Here is a 16,671-nt window from a genome sequence, read left to right as displayed (position 1 = left end):
CCTGACCCCCCATGTAAGCACCGCCACTGACAGAGAATGAACCTTGCACATCAGACGTTTCCCAGCTGAGTGCTGCTCAGCTTCCCCCACCAGAACTACCAGTTAGCAGCCCCCCTCTGTCAGAGATGGAAGCTGAGGTCAAACCACCTTCACCCCATGCTCGGAGGCATTTGAGGTGGGAAATTCAACAGATTGAGCTGAGGAGGAGCCTGTGTGTGCACGCGTGATCCGAGACTGCTTAAGCTGACTCAGGAGGGGGACCCCTTTGCTGAGTCAACGTCTTATTACTGTGTTAGCATGCTTAGTGAGTGTTAGCTTAGGGCCAAAGTTCCTAGCGAGCGTAGTTAGGTTAATGAGGTGCACTGCTTCCAATGTATCTATAACTTTAACAAAAAGAGAAAAAAACACAGATGCATCTGCGACCGAGTCCTTTGACGAAGGGCAGGACATGATCTTGCAGTTTTCATCATATTAGTATTAGGGTCATGGATAAGACACTGGACTGGAAACCAGGATGTCCGTTGTTCAAAATCTTGTCTCAGCTATGAATAGGGTAGCCGTGTGTCCTACTTTACCGTGTCCTTCAAATAGACAGCCCTCTAATTGAAGGGTCATCAAGAGGATAGTCCTCTACTTGAAGGAGCCCTCTGTTTGAAGTGCTGAAGAAACCATAATGATAAAAAGATTGAAACCATAAGAAGGAGAGCAACAAGAGCCTTGAAGTTGTCCATCAACAGTTAGCACCTGGACAGCAGACAGATATACATTTTTGTACAAACTTCTCTCTTTCAACAAGCCTTTTAAGTTGAGACCTATCCCAGTCTGTGTCTGTGTTGGAACTGCTTTTTAATATGTTCTTAAACCTTCCTTTTTAAAAATGCTTTTAATCTTAGAAGATGTTTTGAAAGCTTTTTTTAAGTAATGTTTTTGAAGATGTTTTGTTTTAATGTGTTTTAAAGTTTGTTTTTATCATGTTTTAATGTTTTTAGTGCTTTTGTTTGCCGCCCTGGGCTCCTGCTGGGAGGAAGGGCGGGATATAATAATAATAATAATAATAATAATAATAATAATAATGATAATAATGATGATAATGATGATAATGATGATAATGATAATGATAATAATAATGATAATAATAATAATAATAATAATAATGATGATAATGATGATAATGATGATAATGATAATGATAATAATAATGATAATAATAATAATAATAATAATAATAATGATAATGATGATAATGATGATAATGATAATGATAATAATAATGATAATAATAATAATAATGGTAATAATGATGATAATGATGATAATGATGATAATGATAATGATAATAATAATGATAATAATAATAATAATGGTAATAATAATAATGGTAATAATAATAATGATAATAACAACAATAATAATAATAATACAGCAAATTTCCCTAATGTAATGCATTTTAATACATAATTTCCATAAATGTGTGCACCTTTTAATGCACAGTTTAGTATATGCATGCTTTTACACATAACTTGGCTGCAGAACTGCGCTGTAAAATTTGGAGAAGTGTGAATTTATGAAGGATGGCTGCATTTCTGCTTGTGTATTGTTTTGGAAAATGTGTATTAGGTAAGTCCACCTATAAACGTGAATGGAATCGAATTTCTCCCCCATTTCTAGGTACGAATAACTTTAAAAAATCAGTGAACAGGGTTTGTTCGTTTATTTCTCATATTGCTGAGAAAGCTATTCTGAGTTTGATTGGGGAGGGCCGGGAAGGAAGGAAGTTGGTTTAAACTGGTGATGACAGAGCAGGACTTACATCGCTTGGGCTTCCCTCTCTGCCTCGTGCCATAAATCTCCATCCCTTCAGCATCCACACACCAGCACTGATCCAGGCCGAAATCACACTGTATTGGGTCAAATTCACCAGAATCCAGACATTGTGGGATGTAGGAAGCTGCACTGCTGTTGACAGAGCGACCAATCAGGGTCTGCTGCTTTTGTAGCTGACAGAAGGATAAACCTGTGGCAGAGAAGAGACATCATTAAACTTAAACATCGTTAAGCCAGGAGCAGGCATTCTCAGACCCGGGGGCTCAGGTGCAGCCCTTGAGGCCTCTGTCTAGCTCTCAGAATTTTTGCCATGGCACACGCTACATTGCTTCACTACCCAAGTGTATTTGCCCAGATGGAATACATCGTCAAATTCTGGTAATGTCTTGCTTGCCTGGGTGGAGGATAGAGAGGCGTATGTGAGTTAGAAGAAACTAGTCTATGATATTATGTTCTTATGATTAAAATGGAACTTGTGTGCTGGAATTGCCAAATTTCCTTTAAACTCCCATTGAAAATTTGAACTAAGCCCATCCTTCCACTGCTGTTTTCACCACCCCTTCCCAGCCATATGAACAGAAATGTGGATCCTCCTTCAAATGTGCATGCCATGTGATTGTGAAAAGCCAACCCCTCCCCAAATGGTTTGTGTCCTGAACTTCAAAGGGATGAGTTGTATGCAACAAACAGTTATTCAGAGTAGACCCAATGCAATTAATAGCTATGACTAATTTAGGCCCAGTCGCTTCTATATTGGGGTTGTTTTTAGTTGTTGTTATATAAGATGTTTAAAGATTTATTTCTAAAGATATATTTAAGATGTTTGGTTTTAAAGATATTGTTATGAGCATGGGGGGTTGGCATGGATGATTCCTGTGGGCCCCCTTTCCAGCCTCTGATTTGGAATCCTGTGCCTTGGAATGAGGAATTCTCTGCTGGTCAAATGAGTCTTTTGTTAACCAAATAGATTAGCCAGGTAAGATTATTTATTTATTTATTTGTTTGTTTTATTTGTATACCACCTCATAGCCGAAGCCAGATAATGGGCCAATCAGTTGCCTAGCAATGGAGAATGGGCCAGGAAGACCCCTTTTGTCATTGAAACTCTTCTAGAGGAGAGCCTCTCCCCCACTCCTGGCAACTAGCAGAAGAGGCTTGTAGTTTTTAGTTCTGTTGAGAGAATGGCTGGGGCTGTAGGCAAGCTCTCTGCATCATGGCTATAGGATGCCCCTGCACCCAGATGGAAAAGCTGGATATTGGACTGCTGATGCATTGAACCCCCTCCATCCTTGAGCTCAGGTCGGAATGTGTGTAAATAAACAGACCATATTTCATAAAGACACCGCAGTCTCCGCTGATCTTTTTTCCAAAGGAAACCAAACCCTGGAGAAGCGCAGGGACCCCCGAAATCTCACAGCTCGGAGATTGGGGGAGGCGCGCAACAATGTTTTAAATATGTTTTTAGTGTTTTTGTTTTAATAAATAATAATAATAAAATTTTATTTAGCAGACGCCCATCTGTCCGACTAAACGGACACTCTGGGCAACGTACAATATAAAATACAATATAAAATACAATCTGCTCATATACATAATCATCACATTATTAATATCATAACATCTCATCTGAAGACCATCTTACATTAATACAGTGTAAAACCTAACCCACCCCAGAGATCCCATAGGTCTGCCCTTGGTGCCTTCTGGGAGGAAGGATGGGACATAAATATTATTATTTCTTCAATGGGTATACTCTGAGTAAAAGCTGAATACAGCCCCACACAGTGATTTACTTACAGGCTACAGAAGATCTAGTTTGCTTGCTGCCTGCTATTTCAGCTCCTTTGTCATCTATGCACCAACAGGAGGCACCATTTTTATCACATTGGATGTTCCTAGTAGGGAAAACATAGATTTCCAGTGTCACTGGGGAAGGGCCATAGCTCAGTGGTTAGATCACCTGCTTTGCATGCAGAAGGTCCCAGGTTCAATCCCTGATGGCATCTCCAGGTAGGGCTGGAAGAGACTCCTGCCCCAAACCCTGGAGAGCTGCTGACAGTCAGTGTAGACAGTACTGAGCTAGATGGTCTGATGGTCTGACTTGGTATATGGCAGCTCCTGTGTTCCTAAGTATAGCTGTAGATTGGAGGTTCTCAGACTTTGCCACTATAGACCAGAGCATGGAAAAGGGACTTTTTTTGAACTACAACTCCCATCAGCCCAATCCAGTGGCCATGCTGGCTGGGGCTGATGGGAGTTGTAGTTTAAAAAAGTAACTCTTCCAAGCTCTGCTATAGACATGCCAAAAGGTCATTGTCATCATGCACCTTCACAAAATTAGGGCTAGGGAAAGCAAGGCAGCAGGCATGAATTACAAGGCACAGAGTCCTGAAAGTGGTAGAATGGGCTGTACCACCTTACAATAAAGGAGGGAGAGCATTGTGGGCCTCTAGATGTCATTGAACTCCAACTCCCATCAGCCTCAATGGTCAGGGATGATGGGAATCACAGTCCTACAACATCTGAAAGGCCACTGGATTCCGTTCCCTGAGTTTAAACCTTCCCAGTGTCCCAGTAGTATGATGGCTCCTTTGCTTGCTGTAGCTGCTGAGGGCTCCTCTAAGAGCCAAATACAAAGGACCCACCTGCCGCAGTGAAGACAGCTGCACTGGTTTTGGTTTAAGATCCCCCCCTTGAGGAGGAGCACCAAGCAACTGCAAAAAGGAGAGGAGCTCTCTTTTTAATCCTTCCCAGAAATCTATGTTATAGGATCCCTCTGGAGTGGTGCTACGTTGGGGAGATTACCAGTGCAAACTTATGCACATCTACATAGAAGTTAACCCCATTTAGGTAAGCATATATAGGACTGCAACCTAAAACAGCAGGTCCTTCTCAGCAGCTTTGCAGTGCTCCCACTGTTTGACCACCAGCACCCCCCAATTGCCTGATCAGCCCACCAGGACCATTTGAGCCATCAGGTGCAGGGTCACTTTGGGTAGCCCACCCATCCCCTCCAACCTGATCTCTATCTTTCTATCTATCTATATCCTGCTCTAATAGACTTCTATGCAGTTTACAAAATATAGAAACCAATTAGTAAAACATTGCTAAAAATACACCATAATTTAAAAAAGCATAATTCAACGATCCATTAAAACATGAAAATATAAACATCCATAATTAAAATACACAATAAAATAATCCCATCACTTAAAATAGTGCTGTAAATAAAACAAGAGACTCAAGTCAAGAGATCAAGGGAATGCCTGTGTAAACAGGTGCATCTTCAAAAGTCAGCAGAATGCCAGTCTAGATGGAGCCTCAGCAATGAGGGTATTCCACAACAATGGTGCCAACAGTGGAAAAATGCACTTTTGCATCATTTTAATGTTCTTACTGGGGCTTAACATTATTGTCTTCCTACCCAAAACCTCTCATGATGCCATGAGGTCATTACCTGAACTGGCCATCTTCCAAGCACTGAGGGACATAGTCTTCACCTTCTTGAAAGGCCTTTGCCCTTTGAAGCTCACATGGACGAAGAGGCTTGCTTTCCACTTGATACTCTGAATGCAGAAAGAATGCAGTTATTTGGGCAGACCACCATTGCAATGTCCTTCTTACATCTTTTGCTCATCATTCTATGGCAGGAATGGGGAACCTGTGGTCCCCAAGTTGTTGTTACTTTCCAACTCCCATAGACCCACCAGCATGGCCAGTCACTGGAATCCAACAACATCTGGAGGGCCACAGGTCCCCCACTTCTGTCATATTGGCTGGTTGAAGGATGGGCTGATCCAATACAGGACATGGTTTCTATGGCTTTAAGACAAAGGATTGGGACCCTGTGGCCCTCCAGAAGTTGGGCCACCGCTCTCATCATCCCCAACCATTGCCCATGCTGGGTGGAACTGATATGACTTGGAGCCTAACACCATTGGGAGGGTCACAGGTTCCCCAGCCTTGCCTTACTTGTTCCAGTCCTTTCATTTCTTTTCACCTTCCTTTCAGGACAGGTGGACAGGATGAACAGGCCAGTGGCACTAGCAAGCCAAACTTTCCTGGTTATTCTAGGTCCAAAAATATATTTTAGCATGTGTTTTTAAATTGTTTTTTAAAATGTTTTTAAATTTGTATATTTGTTTTTAATGTTTTAATTGTTGTAAACCGCCCAGAGAGCTTTGGCTATGGGGCGGTACACAAATGCAATAAATAAATAAATAAATATTGTCTTCTGCATTCATGGGCTTTTGCAATGACAATATGCATTCTGAAAAAGTAGATGTTTTTGACGGATGCTGCAAAACAAACCATTCTCCTCTTTCAAAGCAAGGAAAAAGGTACCAAAGGAATGTTCCCCCCTCCTTCCCATTCAGCTAGACTTGTACACTTCATTTGTTTTCCAGTGAATGCTGGCTCTGTTATGAAGTATGCTTGCATTCAGGGGTACCTGGTGGCTCCATGTCAGTTGGGCAGCGGGGTCAGTTTCGGGTTTTAGTCCGAACTTTCAAGGAGCTGTCCAAGGCGCTCCACAGCTCACTCAAGGAGCTGTCCAAGGTGCTGACTTGGAGTCACCACCCACCACTGCTTGCGTTAATGCATTTTCTTTGTACCCACAGCTGCTAGCATCTATCTATCGCTATAGCTAGCAATTTGTTATAATATAAAAGTAGTCCCTGCAAATTTGGTTTGCCAGTGAGTCTGGGCAGCCACTCTCTATGTAAAGAAATGAAGACAACTGCAGGATGCCTGCAGATCTTTACTGTGAGTGGAAGAGTAAAAAGCTAGCAGGTTGAACTGGGTGGAATTCGGGGGCTTCTTTACATTTGCAGCAGAAGTCCCCTGCCTCTTCATCCCACAACAGCTGCTTAATTAGATAGTGACCATTCAGGGACAACAATATGGCAATTTCTCAGTAATGTGAAACTGCAAATATGCATGGGACTGAACGAGTGTTCTTGATATACAACACTCTCAATGCATAAATAATTAGGAAAATGGGGGCGAAAGGTACTTACTTTCTATCCTGTCACAAGAGCACAGCTTACCATTGCAGCTAATAGTTACTTTCAAGGCTAAGGTCCCTTTTCACAAGTGGCTGCTTAGAATGGTTTATGCTTTGGAGCACTTTTAATTAATTTATTATTTGATTTATATCCCGCCCTTCCTCCCAGCAGGAGCCCAGGACGGCAAAAATGAAATTCATGAAACCTGTACTGTCTAGATGGGTATTTGAAGTGACTCTCGTCTATACATTTCTTAAAAATGCACAAATAATGTATTCTCATCTAGAAGGCATTCTTAACTGCATCTGAGGATTTAAACAAGGTATGGGGAACCTTTGGCCCTCTGAATGTTGCTGAACTACATCTCTTATCAACCCCAGTAAGCATGGCCAATAGCCAGGGACGATGGGAGTTTTGGCCCTCCAGATGTTGCTGAGCTACAACGCCCATCATCCCTGGCTATTGGCCATGCTTACTGGGGCTGATAAGAGATGTAGTTCAGCAACATCTGGAGGGCCAAAGGTTCCACCTGACTTAAACTGAGCTCTTTCATTGGCCAAAGAGTTATCTGTCCACTGGTTCAGCTTATGACTGGGAAGAGGAAAATCCTGCATTTTTATCATTCTCAAGTTAGAGACACCTGCAAACAAAAAAGTGAGTGGAGATTCACTTACCAAAGAGATCGGCTGATGCTAAATTAATGAAACAAAGGAGGGTGATGAGAAGTAAGGGGCCCATTGTGGGATGCAGGAAGACTGACTCCCTTACCAGGTAGAGAGATCTAGCCTGTCCACTCTGCACTGCTCTTGGGTCATGATTTTATAGCTGCCGCTGCTTGAATTCCTTCAGTTACGAAATGGAAGACTGGGCACTAAAGTGGGCTCATGACGCACATTTTGTTTCCAAGTCAGTCACAAGGGCCACTGAGTTGGATCATCCCCACCTTGCATTTGTCCTCCAACCAACACAAGTACATTCAGCAACTTAAACAGGAGACAGAACCAGAGAAGTATAAAGCGTGAAACACGCAAACAAGCCTGATGACTCAAATGAATCAGCAAAAAATGAGAATGGGCCACAGAACCATGTACACATTGCCACATTTGCATGTTTATTGTCACACGCTTGGATCCAGGAACGCGATTCCAGTAATTCAGAACCAAAAACAATGTACCAAATGCAGCTTTCCTTGGGCAATAGAAAGCAGATTACACTGAACTTGCAATCCTTGCTGTAGTGTGGCCATATACATGGTTGTATGGAACTTGAGCTCATCTTGCTCCCACGGCTGGTTTCTTGGAAAATGGAAATGGACTTCCTTCAAGTTGATCCTGACTTATGGCGACCCTATGAATAGGGATTTCATGCTAAGCAGTATTCAGAGGGGATTTACCATTGCCTCCCTCTGAGGTTAGTCCTCCCCAGCTGGCTAGGGCCTGCTCAGCTTGCCACAGCTGCACAAGCCAGACCCTTCCTTGTCCGCCACTGCCAGCTGGGGGGCAACTGGGCTCCTTGGGACTATGCAGCTTGCCCACAGCTGCACAGATGGCAGGGCATGTAACCCCTGAGCCACTCAATGTGGAGGTGATCTTTAGCTGGCACTTGACACCCAGGAGACAAGAGCTGAGATTTGAACTCACAGACTCTGGACTCTCAGCCAAGCTCTCCTCCCCAACTTTCCCCAAAACATGGTATCAGGCTTCATATTCACGTAACAAGGGAAATAGGTATGATGCTAGCTGCAGGAAAATTCATCACGATGGTCAGCTGTTCAACACAGTTGTGGTGGAAACTGTCTTAATCTGTGCCTGCATCTATACATAAGAAATTTCACTGCTCTTTGTATTGAATCAGATCACTGGTCCATCTAGCTCAGTTGTACTTAATACTGACTGGAGGCAGCTCTCCAGGGTTTCTGACAGGGAGATAATCCCTGGCGATATTGATGACTGAACCTGGGAATATTCACAAGCAAATCATTTGTTCTACCACTGAGTTAAGGCCCTCCCCCTATGACTAGCCCTAAAGTCTCACACAGGTGATACATCTGGGTCAGGGCAGCACCGTTTCAGTTTGTGAGGGCTCATACGACTGCATATTCCTCCCTCCCTCTATGTATATTCCTTCTATGCTGAAAACTAATGTGTCAGGGAGAAGGCTAGGCTAGAACCCGTCTCTGAGATAATGCTAGTTTACTACATGAAGGGTTTTTTTTAAAGAGTGTGCAACCATTATGAGCCCTCATCTAATCTAGAAAGCTATGCAGAGCATTTTAAACATTCCTCCATAAACATATTCATTTTAAAACATCTCCAAAACTTGAACTAACAGAACAAACCACTTAAGCCATAGCAGCAGCAGCAGCAGGCATTAAGACTCAGTGGCCAAAAAATCTTGAGTTTATTATGTTCTCTGGAAGCCTAAGGCCACATCCACACCAGACATTTATTCCACATTAATTAGTCATGGCTTCCCCCAAAGCATCCTGGGAAATGTAGATTGTGAAGGGCACTGAGAGTTACTAGGAGACTCCTATTCCTCTGACAGAGCTCCAGTGACCAGAGTGGTTTAACAGCCATCCCCCTCTTCTGAGGACTGTAGCTCTATGAGGGGAATAAAGGTCCCCTCTCAGCACCCTTCATAAATTACCATTCCCAGGATTCTTTGGGGGAAGGCAGGGCTGTTTAATGTGGAATAAATGTCTGCCGTGGATGTGGCCTAAGAGAGGAACTCCTCCCAACCTTACTGAAGTCACTCCATGGGTTCAAGGCAATTGAACAGCTGTCCTTTCATACCGTGAAGGTGCATGGTGCAAACTAGGATGGAAAAACAGATCTGTGGTATGGCAGGCCCGTGTTCTGTAGAACAAGTTGAGAAATTGACAGGCTAAATCAATACCCTATGTTTCATCTCAATCACTGAGATCTTCCAATGGGGTGCTCGTAGTGATTTCCCATGCCTGAGGTTAGGTTCAGGGCCAGTCCCAAAGGGCGTCCAGGTTGGGCCCTGGCCGAGGGCCTCTGGAGCCATAGAGGCCCGAGGGATCTCTCAATAGGATGGGGAAGGAGTAGTGCTCCTTTTCTGCAATCCGTGGCAGAGTATCTGCCGCGGATCGCAGAGTGGGAGCTTCTTCCACCTGCCTGTCTCTCCTACCTTTTGAGGCTGCGTGCGCAGGACTGCCATTAACCAAGATGGCTGCCGAGGTTTCCCTAAAGGGCTGAAGCCTCCCGCACCATCTTGATTGATGGTAGCGATGCACGTGCACAGCAGCCTGTGCAGCTGCAAAAGACAGGAGAGACGGAGCTAGCGAATGGGTGGGCAGAAGCTCCCTCCCTGCGAGAGACAGGTAGGCGCAGGTGCTGAAGGGCCCCAGCCTGTCTTTAGACGCCCCTGGTTAGGTTGGCCTCCACCAGAGACTGAGCCTTTAGTGTAGCAGGCCCTGACCTGTGGAACTCCCTACCAAGAGGTTCAGTAGGAACCATCCCTGATTTCTTCCAGGCATCTCCTGAAAACTGAACTTTTAAAACTGGCCTTTTAATACAATTTTCTTTTCTAACCAATGCAGTACTTACGGTATTGTTTTGAATGGTATTTTATTGGTTTTTAATTCTATCATGTCTCTGGATTTTTTGATGCCACCTTGATACACTTTTATGAAAACTGTGGCTTATAAATATTTTAATACATAAATAACCTGGGATGGTGAGGAGGAACCCTGTCACATGTGGATGATAGAGACTGTGTCAATGTATCTCTTATGAACTGCTGTGGTATATACCTTCATTCCACAAACTACTTTTAAAAAAGGACACAAGGCTCACTGCATCGCATAAATTATTTTTTCAGACAGGAACACAAGGGACCATACAAGACATATTCAGTTTTTTTTTTTTTTTAAAGCAAACTAGTTGAGGAGCAATGACCCTGCAATTAAGTGGCAGAGTATTTGCTTTGCATTCAGAAGCTCCCAAGTCCAATCCTGGGCATGTCCAGCTAAACAGATCATAGGAAACAGGACCATTAAGTAGATGGTGTGGTAAGGCAGGAGTGCTCCCCTGACCTCCAATCAGCTGTGTCGCTGCTGCTTTCTGGGAGGGGCAAGGTGCAAAACCATCAGCGGAGCCAATCTGGTGCCCCCACCAGTGCATCCGCGGTCAGCAGCAGCAACATAAGTAAGCATGAGTGACAACAGGCCAATAGGCTATCTCACAAGACAGTTTCATATCAAAGATGGTGACAAAAAAAATCAGAGTCGTCTTAGTATATTTTTCAACATTTAAGCAATCTGGTTACCTGTAATTTTTTTTTTGAAGCAGGTGGAGAAGAACAGTGAAAGAATGCAGAGTATGCAGAATAGTTTAATAAACAGCTTTACATACAGTACCTTACATATAGAACAGTGTATCTGCAAATTTAAATACATTTTTTAATGTACAGTGGCTTGTACTCTTATCCCAGTTTATGGCCCATCATACAGTTCTCATATGCTTTTATACATATCACCAGCACTGAAAACAGTTGGGGAGGCATAAAGTGTTCAAGTATCGTGCTGTTATCAGTTACATAACCTCTTCTGAACAGTCAATATTTTTTTAATTTTTTTTTACAAATTTCAAAACCTGTACATACATTATTTTCATTTTCTCTTTTTTTTAAGAAACTGCTTGTTAAAAGGTAACATTTTAAGTATTTTGTCACCAAGGTCTTAGCCTATTGTAATAAAACTAGACTTGTCAATATAAATATGTCTCTGCATTGCAATATGTATATGAGTGTGTGTGGCACACACAGACATATATACATATTCCAACATGTAGCAGTGGCTGCAGTAATAATGCAGATGAATAAAAGTAAAGTGAAGGCTCTGGACTTGGTCCAGAAAATTAAAAAAAAAACCCATGGCAACTAGGTTGACTTTGGTTTCATGACATTTTGCCAACACGTAAGTGAACGTCCTGAACAGATCATGGCAAGCAATTCTCTGTTAGGGGCACTCAAATATGAGTGATTTTTCACCATATCCACTTTAGGAGGGCAGCTCCCAAAACTACAATTTTGATTCACAGGGATTGATCCTGCAGGTCACTCCAGCATTTCAAATAGTGCAGGAAAGGTTTATTTGGACCAAAGACACAGGTGCAGCTGAGCAACTCAAAGTTCACTGGCATACAATACAGGTGTATCTCACGAGACATCTGCAGAAAACTACTCCTCACGTCGCAAGATTGTGTTGTTTTTCCAGACAAAGGGAAGTATCCAACTAACGTGTCCCATTGGCACAAGGACTTCCCCTTGTGCCACCCTCCCTCCCACGCTCCCCTTAAATCCTGTCTAGGGGTTCCCCCAACCCTTTGGAACAGATTTGGGAGGGTGTGGGGTATGCATGGGGGGAGGAGGAGAGATCTGTTCCGCAAGCAAAAATCCTTGCACTGATGGGCTTTGTGAGTGAGATACTGCCCAATCTAAAAATAGTTAACATGGTAAGTGGCCCTGTTTCACAGCCAGGTGCTGGTGTTCTGGATGCTCTGGCCATTCCTCAATCCAGCTGAGGAGAACAAGAATGTCAGAAATCAAATTGCTATCCAGAGTCATTCAGGACCAAAAAAATAAAAAATAAGTGTACTGCAGCCCTGAATACTGTTAAGCTTCGGCTGAACACAAATATGAATTAGGTACAATTCTGGATGGTTTGCTGGCAATATGGAGGGCTCTGCTGGGGTAGTGGGGCGAGGGGGGGGAAGAGGGAGAAACACTCATCAAACAACTCTCATTCTCGTTTCAGTGGTTTTTCAAAATGTTATTTGGCACTTCTGACTGTTACCCTCCTTGTTTCTAAAAAGCAGCAGAAGATCAATGCAAGGAAGGTTTTGCTTAAAAAAATAATATTCATGAAGAGACCACTGCAGAAAAAAGTCTTTTTTTTTTTTTTTTATAAAAAGGAAGCTAGTAAGAAGGCTTTTCATTTTCCTGGATAACATCTGTTGCACAAGGGAAAACAGGCATTTGCTCAGTTTTACCCATCCTTCAAGATACCGGTGGGTGAAAATCTCCTTGTTCTGCTGTCAGCACTGAAAGAAAACATTGCAATTGCTTTCCTTCTCCCACTACAGCTTGCTTTGGCTGGTTTATTTATTTTTTTTAACACCAGTCTAAAGATTTCTCCCTTGATGCTGCCTGTGAAAGCAGCCTTGCAGGCCATGTTGGCGTGACCAGTTCTTTCTTCCTCTTCTCTAGACTTTCAGGATAATGGGACAATCGACACAGAACAAGGAACAGTGTTTAAGCTTCTTTTCTCTTTTCGTAATCACTCTTTCATCACGTCTTGTGAATCATATGGAATTCATTGTTAAGAGCCTATGTGTGTATTCCTTTAGCTTTCTCTTTGTCATACTGAGCAAAGAGTTGCTATTTGCTGGACTTTTCCCATGTCAGATATGAGCTGTTTGATCCGACGCTTGAGCTGAGGCAGCCGTGCAAGGGGATCCGGTGGCTCCAATTCCCCAGTGAAGTCAAGCCAGCTTTCTAAAACTATATAGACAAAAAGAGATACAAGCCCAGTTAGGGACAACAACAATACTTGGACCTGGTTCTGGCATCACACTAAACCAGATCTTTTTAGCATTTTGAGCATGAGCCTGCATTGTCCTCCCCTCTGGCACGGCTGCAAAGAGATCGGACGCTTCCACTTCTGCAGTTAGTCATTTAATCTGAACTGGGAACTGCATGTAGTTTCAGTTTATTTGAACAAGAGAGGATCAGAACCCACAGTTTGATATTGGCTTGTTCAGATAAACCGCAGTTTATCTTGGTTTGAACCAAACCACAAACCAGAGTTAGTTGACAACAAAAGCAGATGCTTACAATCCCCTGGCTGCACTGGAGAAGTGTAGTGTAGTGGAGGAGGCTCTGGTACATTATGAAGATACATTTAATGCTTTAAGTATCATCATCATCATCGGACACCTTACCAAAATACAAACCCTCTTCCCTCTGCACCCTCAGACAGCCAAGACCAACCAGCTACACACTATCAACTTCTACAGTGATGGTTTTAACTACTGCCTGCAATATGTTTTGAGTGCTGTTTTAAATTGTTTTTATGTAAGTTTATTATTTGGCCAGCGTGGTGTAGTGGTTAGAGTGTTGGACTACGACCTGGAAGACCAGGGTTGGAATCCCCACACAGCCATGAAGCTCACTGGGTGACCTTGGGCCAGTCACTGCCTCTCAGCCTCAGAGGAAGGCAATGGCAAACCACCTCTGAATGCCGTTTACCATGAAAACACTATTCATAGGGTCGCCATATGTCGGGATCGACTTGAAGGCAGTACATTTCATTTTTTTCATTATTTGGAACTGCCCTGGGTTCGCCTTTGGGGAAGAAGGGTGGGCTATAAATGTGAAACTAAACAACCATGCTCTCTTAAAGCATAGGGATATGGGATAATGTCATAGCCCTAGCTGAAAACTCTGATGAGGACGAGTGCGAGGAAGAGGCCATAGATCAGAGACCTCCCCCTCTAACCCGACTAGGAGCCAGCCTCTCCAATGATGGGGAGGCCCTTGCTCTGGCAGGTGAGGAGGAAAGCCAAGTGTTGTCTCCATGGGAAAGGTGATGCCTCAAGAAGCAGACCTACCTCCCAAGAGGAGTGTCTGGCTTCAAGCTCTTGGCAGGACAGGCATCCTCATAAGCAGCTGGATTTTCCCTGCGTCTGTTTAGGCAGGACCGATGGTTAGAACTTCACTCTCCTGTGCAGTCTGAGATTGCAGCTCCTGATCCTGGAATCCTAACCCCTGGCCTTGTCCCTGAACTGCATTTAGTAAACTCTGAAGATCATCTCCTGAGTTGGTCTGATCCTTGCCTCATCCCTGGCACCAAAGGGCATCTGGACTAATTTCTGCTCTTCTCCTCTTGCTGAGTATACTCTGTCAGTCTGCTAGAATAAAGCTTGGCTTCTTTACTTGCAAGAAATTATACCTGTCATTGCTGTTGGGCAGGAGCAAGGACAGGTAATATACTCCCTAAACGAGTTCACCAACTTAACCAAGACAATTACTTGTCTGAACAAACCAAATAATTCCCTTTTTAAATTATTTGGTTACTCAAAAGCAGACTGTGCGTGGCGGGGAATGGAAGGTACTTTATCACACCGAGTTCACGTTCCTCCCATCTCATTGTTTTATGACACAGCTTAATTTCCAGCATGGGGAGCAAAGGAGTCAGGAATAGCAGCCTATGAATTAGCTGGTTCTTGTCTACAGATACACAGCATTCAATTATTCTTAAAACTGTCATCTAAATTACATACAAATTGCCATTTTATGATATGAAGGTTGGACCAGTGGAGCTTCAACAGACTTGCCTTACAAAATGTATAGCACATTTTGCATCAGCTTCTAAACCTGCTACTGTACCAGAGACTTTGGGATTGTTAAAACAGTTACCGTCCACTTCCTTTTCAATCAGGTCCATTCTGCTAGCAACTTCATTCTGTACATTCTCTATGTGGGTGAGGAGGTTTAGCTGCCACTGAAGACGGGAGTCCACACATTCTTCAGCTCCTCTTTTTTCATTAAATACAAACACAGTGTTCCCTTCAGCCAAATGCCTCTGTGCGATTACCGCAAAACAGGAAAAAAATAGCAAACTGCTTAGTCATAATCGTTACATAATATCTGCCCACAGATACAGCTTGATTTAAGCAACTTCCCTCTAGCTGCAAGAGCAAGATTAAACAGATTAAACCTGCTTCTGAGCACAATGATAGGGCAAACAACGGCATAGGACCTATACTACAGCTTAAGGCAACTCATAACGGCTATAAAGCATAGCAATGTGTATTATAAATGATATCCTCGTAGCATGAATTGTGCACTTGGGATTCATCAACAAAATGTGCTGGCAGTAAAAATGTAAGGCACAATCCAGCAAAGGCACTTCTGGGCACCACCAATTTCAAACGTTTTGCGAGAGTTGAGCACACGCTTAATCTTCCCACTGAAATCAGCAGGACCCTAAACAGTTAGCTCTGGCTAGTTTTTCCCATAGTGTATTATTGTGCACACCAAAAACCTGCTTTAATTAATTAATTTGTTTTTTTTAAAAACAAGCAGCAAACTTCTAGCCCTCATATTTGTAAGGAACAGCCTAATAATAATAATAATAATAATAATAATAATAATAATAATAATAATAATAATAAATTATCATAATAATTCAAAAAGCCATGGCTAACCCATCAGGGTGTTCTCCTTTATGGTGCTGTAATTGTTCCATTTCAGAGAAATCCTGTCTGGGTTCATTAGAAACTTTTGACCTACACATCTGTACAAATCTCTGCAAATTGATACAGGACTAGCCAATCCTCTCTGTAGAGATTTGTAGCTGCTTCAACCCAATCTGGACAGGATACAAACCCGATCTGGACGACAAATAGGCCTCAATCACAAACCTGTTTGGTTTGTGATTTGTACAAATACAGTGGGTGCCCTAAACAGTATCTTGACTCAAGCAAATAAAAATTGCTACTGCAACAAACTACACCAGCAACTTGAAAGAGATAAGAACATGGCTGCAAAACAGCATTTCAGTTTTGCACGTTTCAAAAGGGAGTGAGTGGGGTACTAAAAATTGGTATCTCTAGGCATTAGCATTTAAAAGAGAGATAAATGCCTCCTTTATACCATTTTCTTAGAAAATTGAGGCAGTCTTGGGGCCAATTCCTATGACATTATTTCTTAAACAGGCATCACTTTTATGCCATCACAGCGTGCCAATTCACAGAGGGTTAAAAGCCTTCTGGTGCCTGTGGCAGCTATTGGTTGGGACAGTCTCTACAGA

General features: G+C 42.8%; 2 protein-coding genes across 6 annotated transcripts in view; both read right to left on the bottom strand.

Moving 5' to 3' along the window:
- The window catches only part of TG (thyroglobulin), a 227,502-nt gene extending 219,934 nt beyond the window's left edge, over positions 1-7,568 (bottom strand). The window contains exons 1-4 of the mRNA XM_061611878.1: positions 7,505-7,568; positions 5,282-5,390; positions 3,622-3,719; positions 1,811-2,014 (exon numbers count right to left, since the gene is read on the bottom strand). Of these exons, the coding sequence (XP_061467862.1) occupies positions 1,811-2,014; positions 3,622-3,719; positions 5,282-5,390; positions 7,505-7,568 (475 nt within the window). The remainder of the gene's footprint in view (positions 1-1,810; positions 2,015-3,621; positions 3,720-5,281; positions 5,391-7,504) is intronic.
- A 3,602-nt stretch (positions 7,569-11,170) lies between these two features.
- The window catches only part of PHF20L1 (PHD finger protein 20 like 1), a 96,444-nt gene continuing 90,943 nt past the window's right edge, over positions 11,171-16,671 (bottom strand). For all 5 annotated transcript variants that reach the window (XM_061606923.1, XM_061606937.1, XM_061606911.1 and 2 more), the window contains 2 exons: positions 15,276-15,441; positions 11,171-13,358 (listed from right to left, as the gene is read on the bottom strand). In XM_061606923.1, coding sequence (XP_061462907.1) covers positions 13,216-13,358; positions 15,276-15,441 — 309 coding nt within the window. In that variant the 3' untranslated portion in view covers positions 11,171-13,215. The remainder of the gene's footprint in view (positions 13,359-15,275; positions 15,442-16,671) is intronic.

This window comes from Rhineura floridana, chromosome 1 (assembly GCF_030035675.1).
Source record: "Rhineura floridana isolate rRhiFlo1 chromosome 1, rRhiFlo1.hap2, whole genome shotgun sequence".
NCBI classification, from domain to species: Eukaryota; Metazoa; Chordata; class Lepidosauria; order Squamata; family Rhineuridae; genus Rhineura; species Rhineura floridana.
The sequence above is the reverse complement of the archived record's forward strand: the minus strand, read 5'-3'. Positions and strand labels throughout refer to the sequence as shown.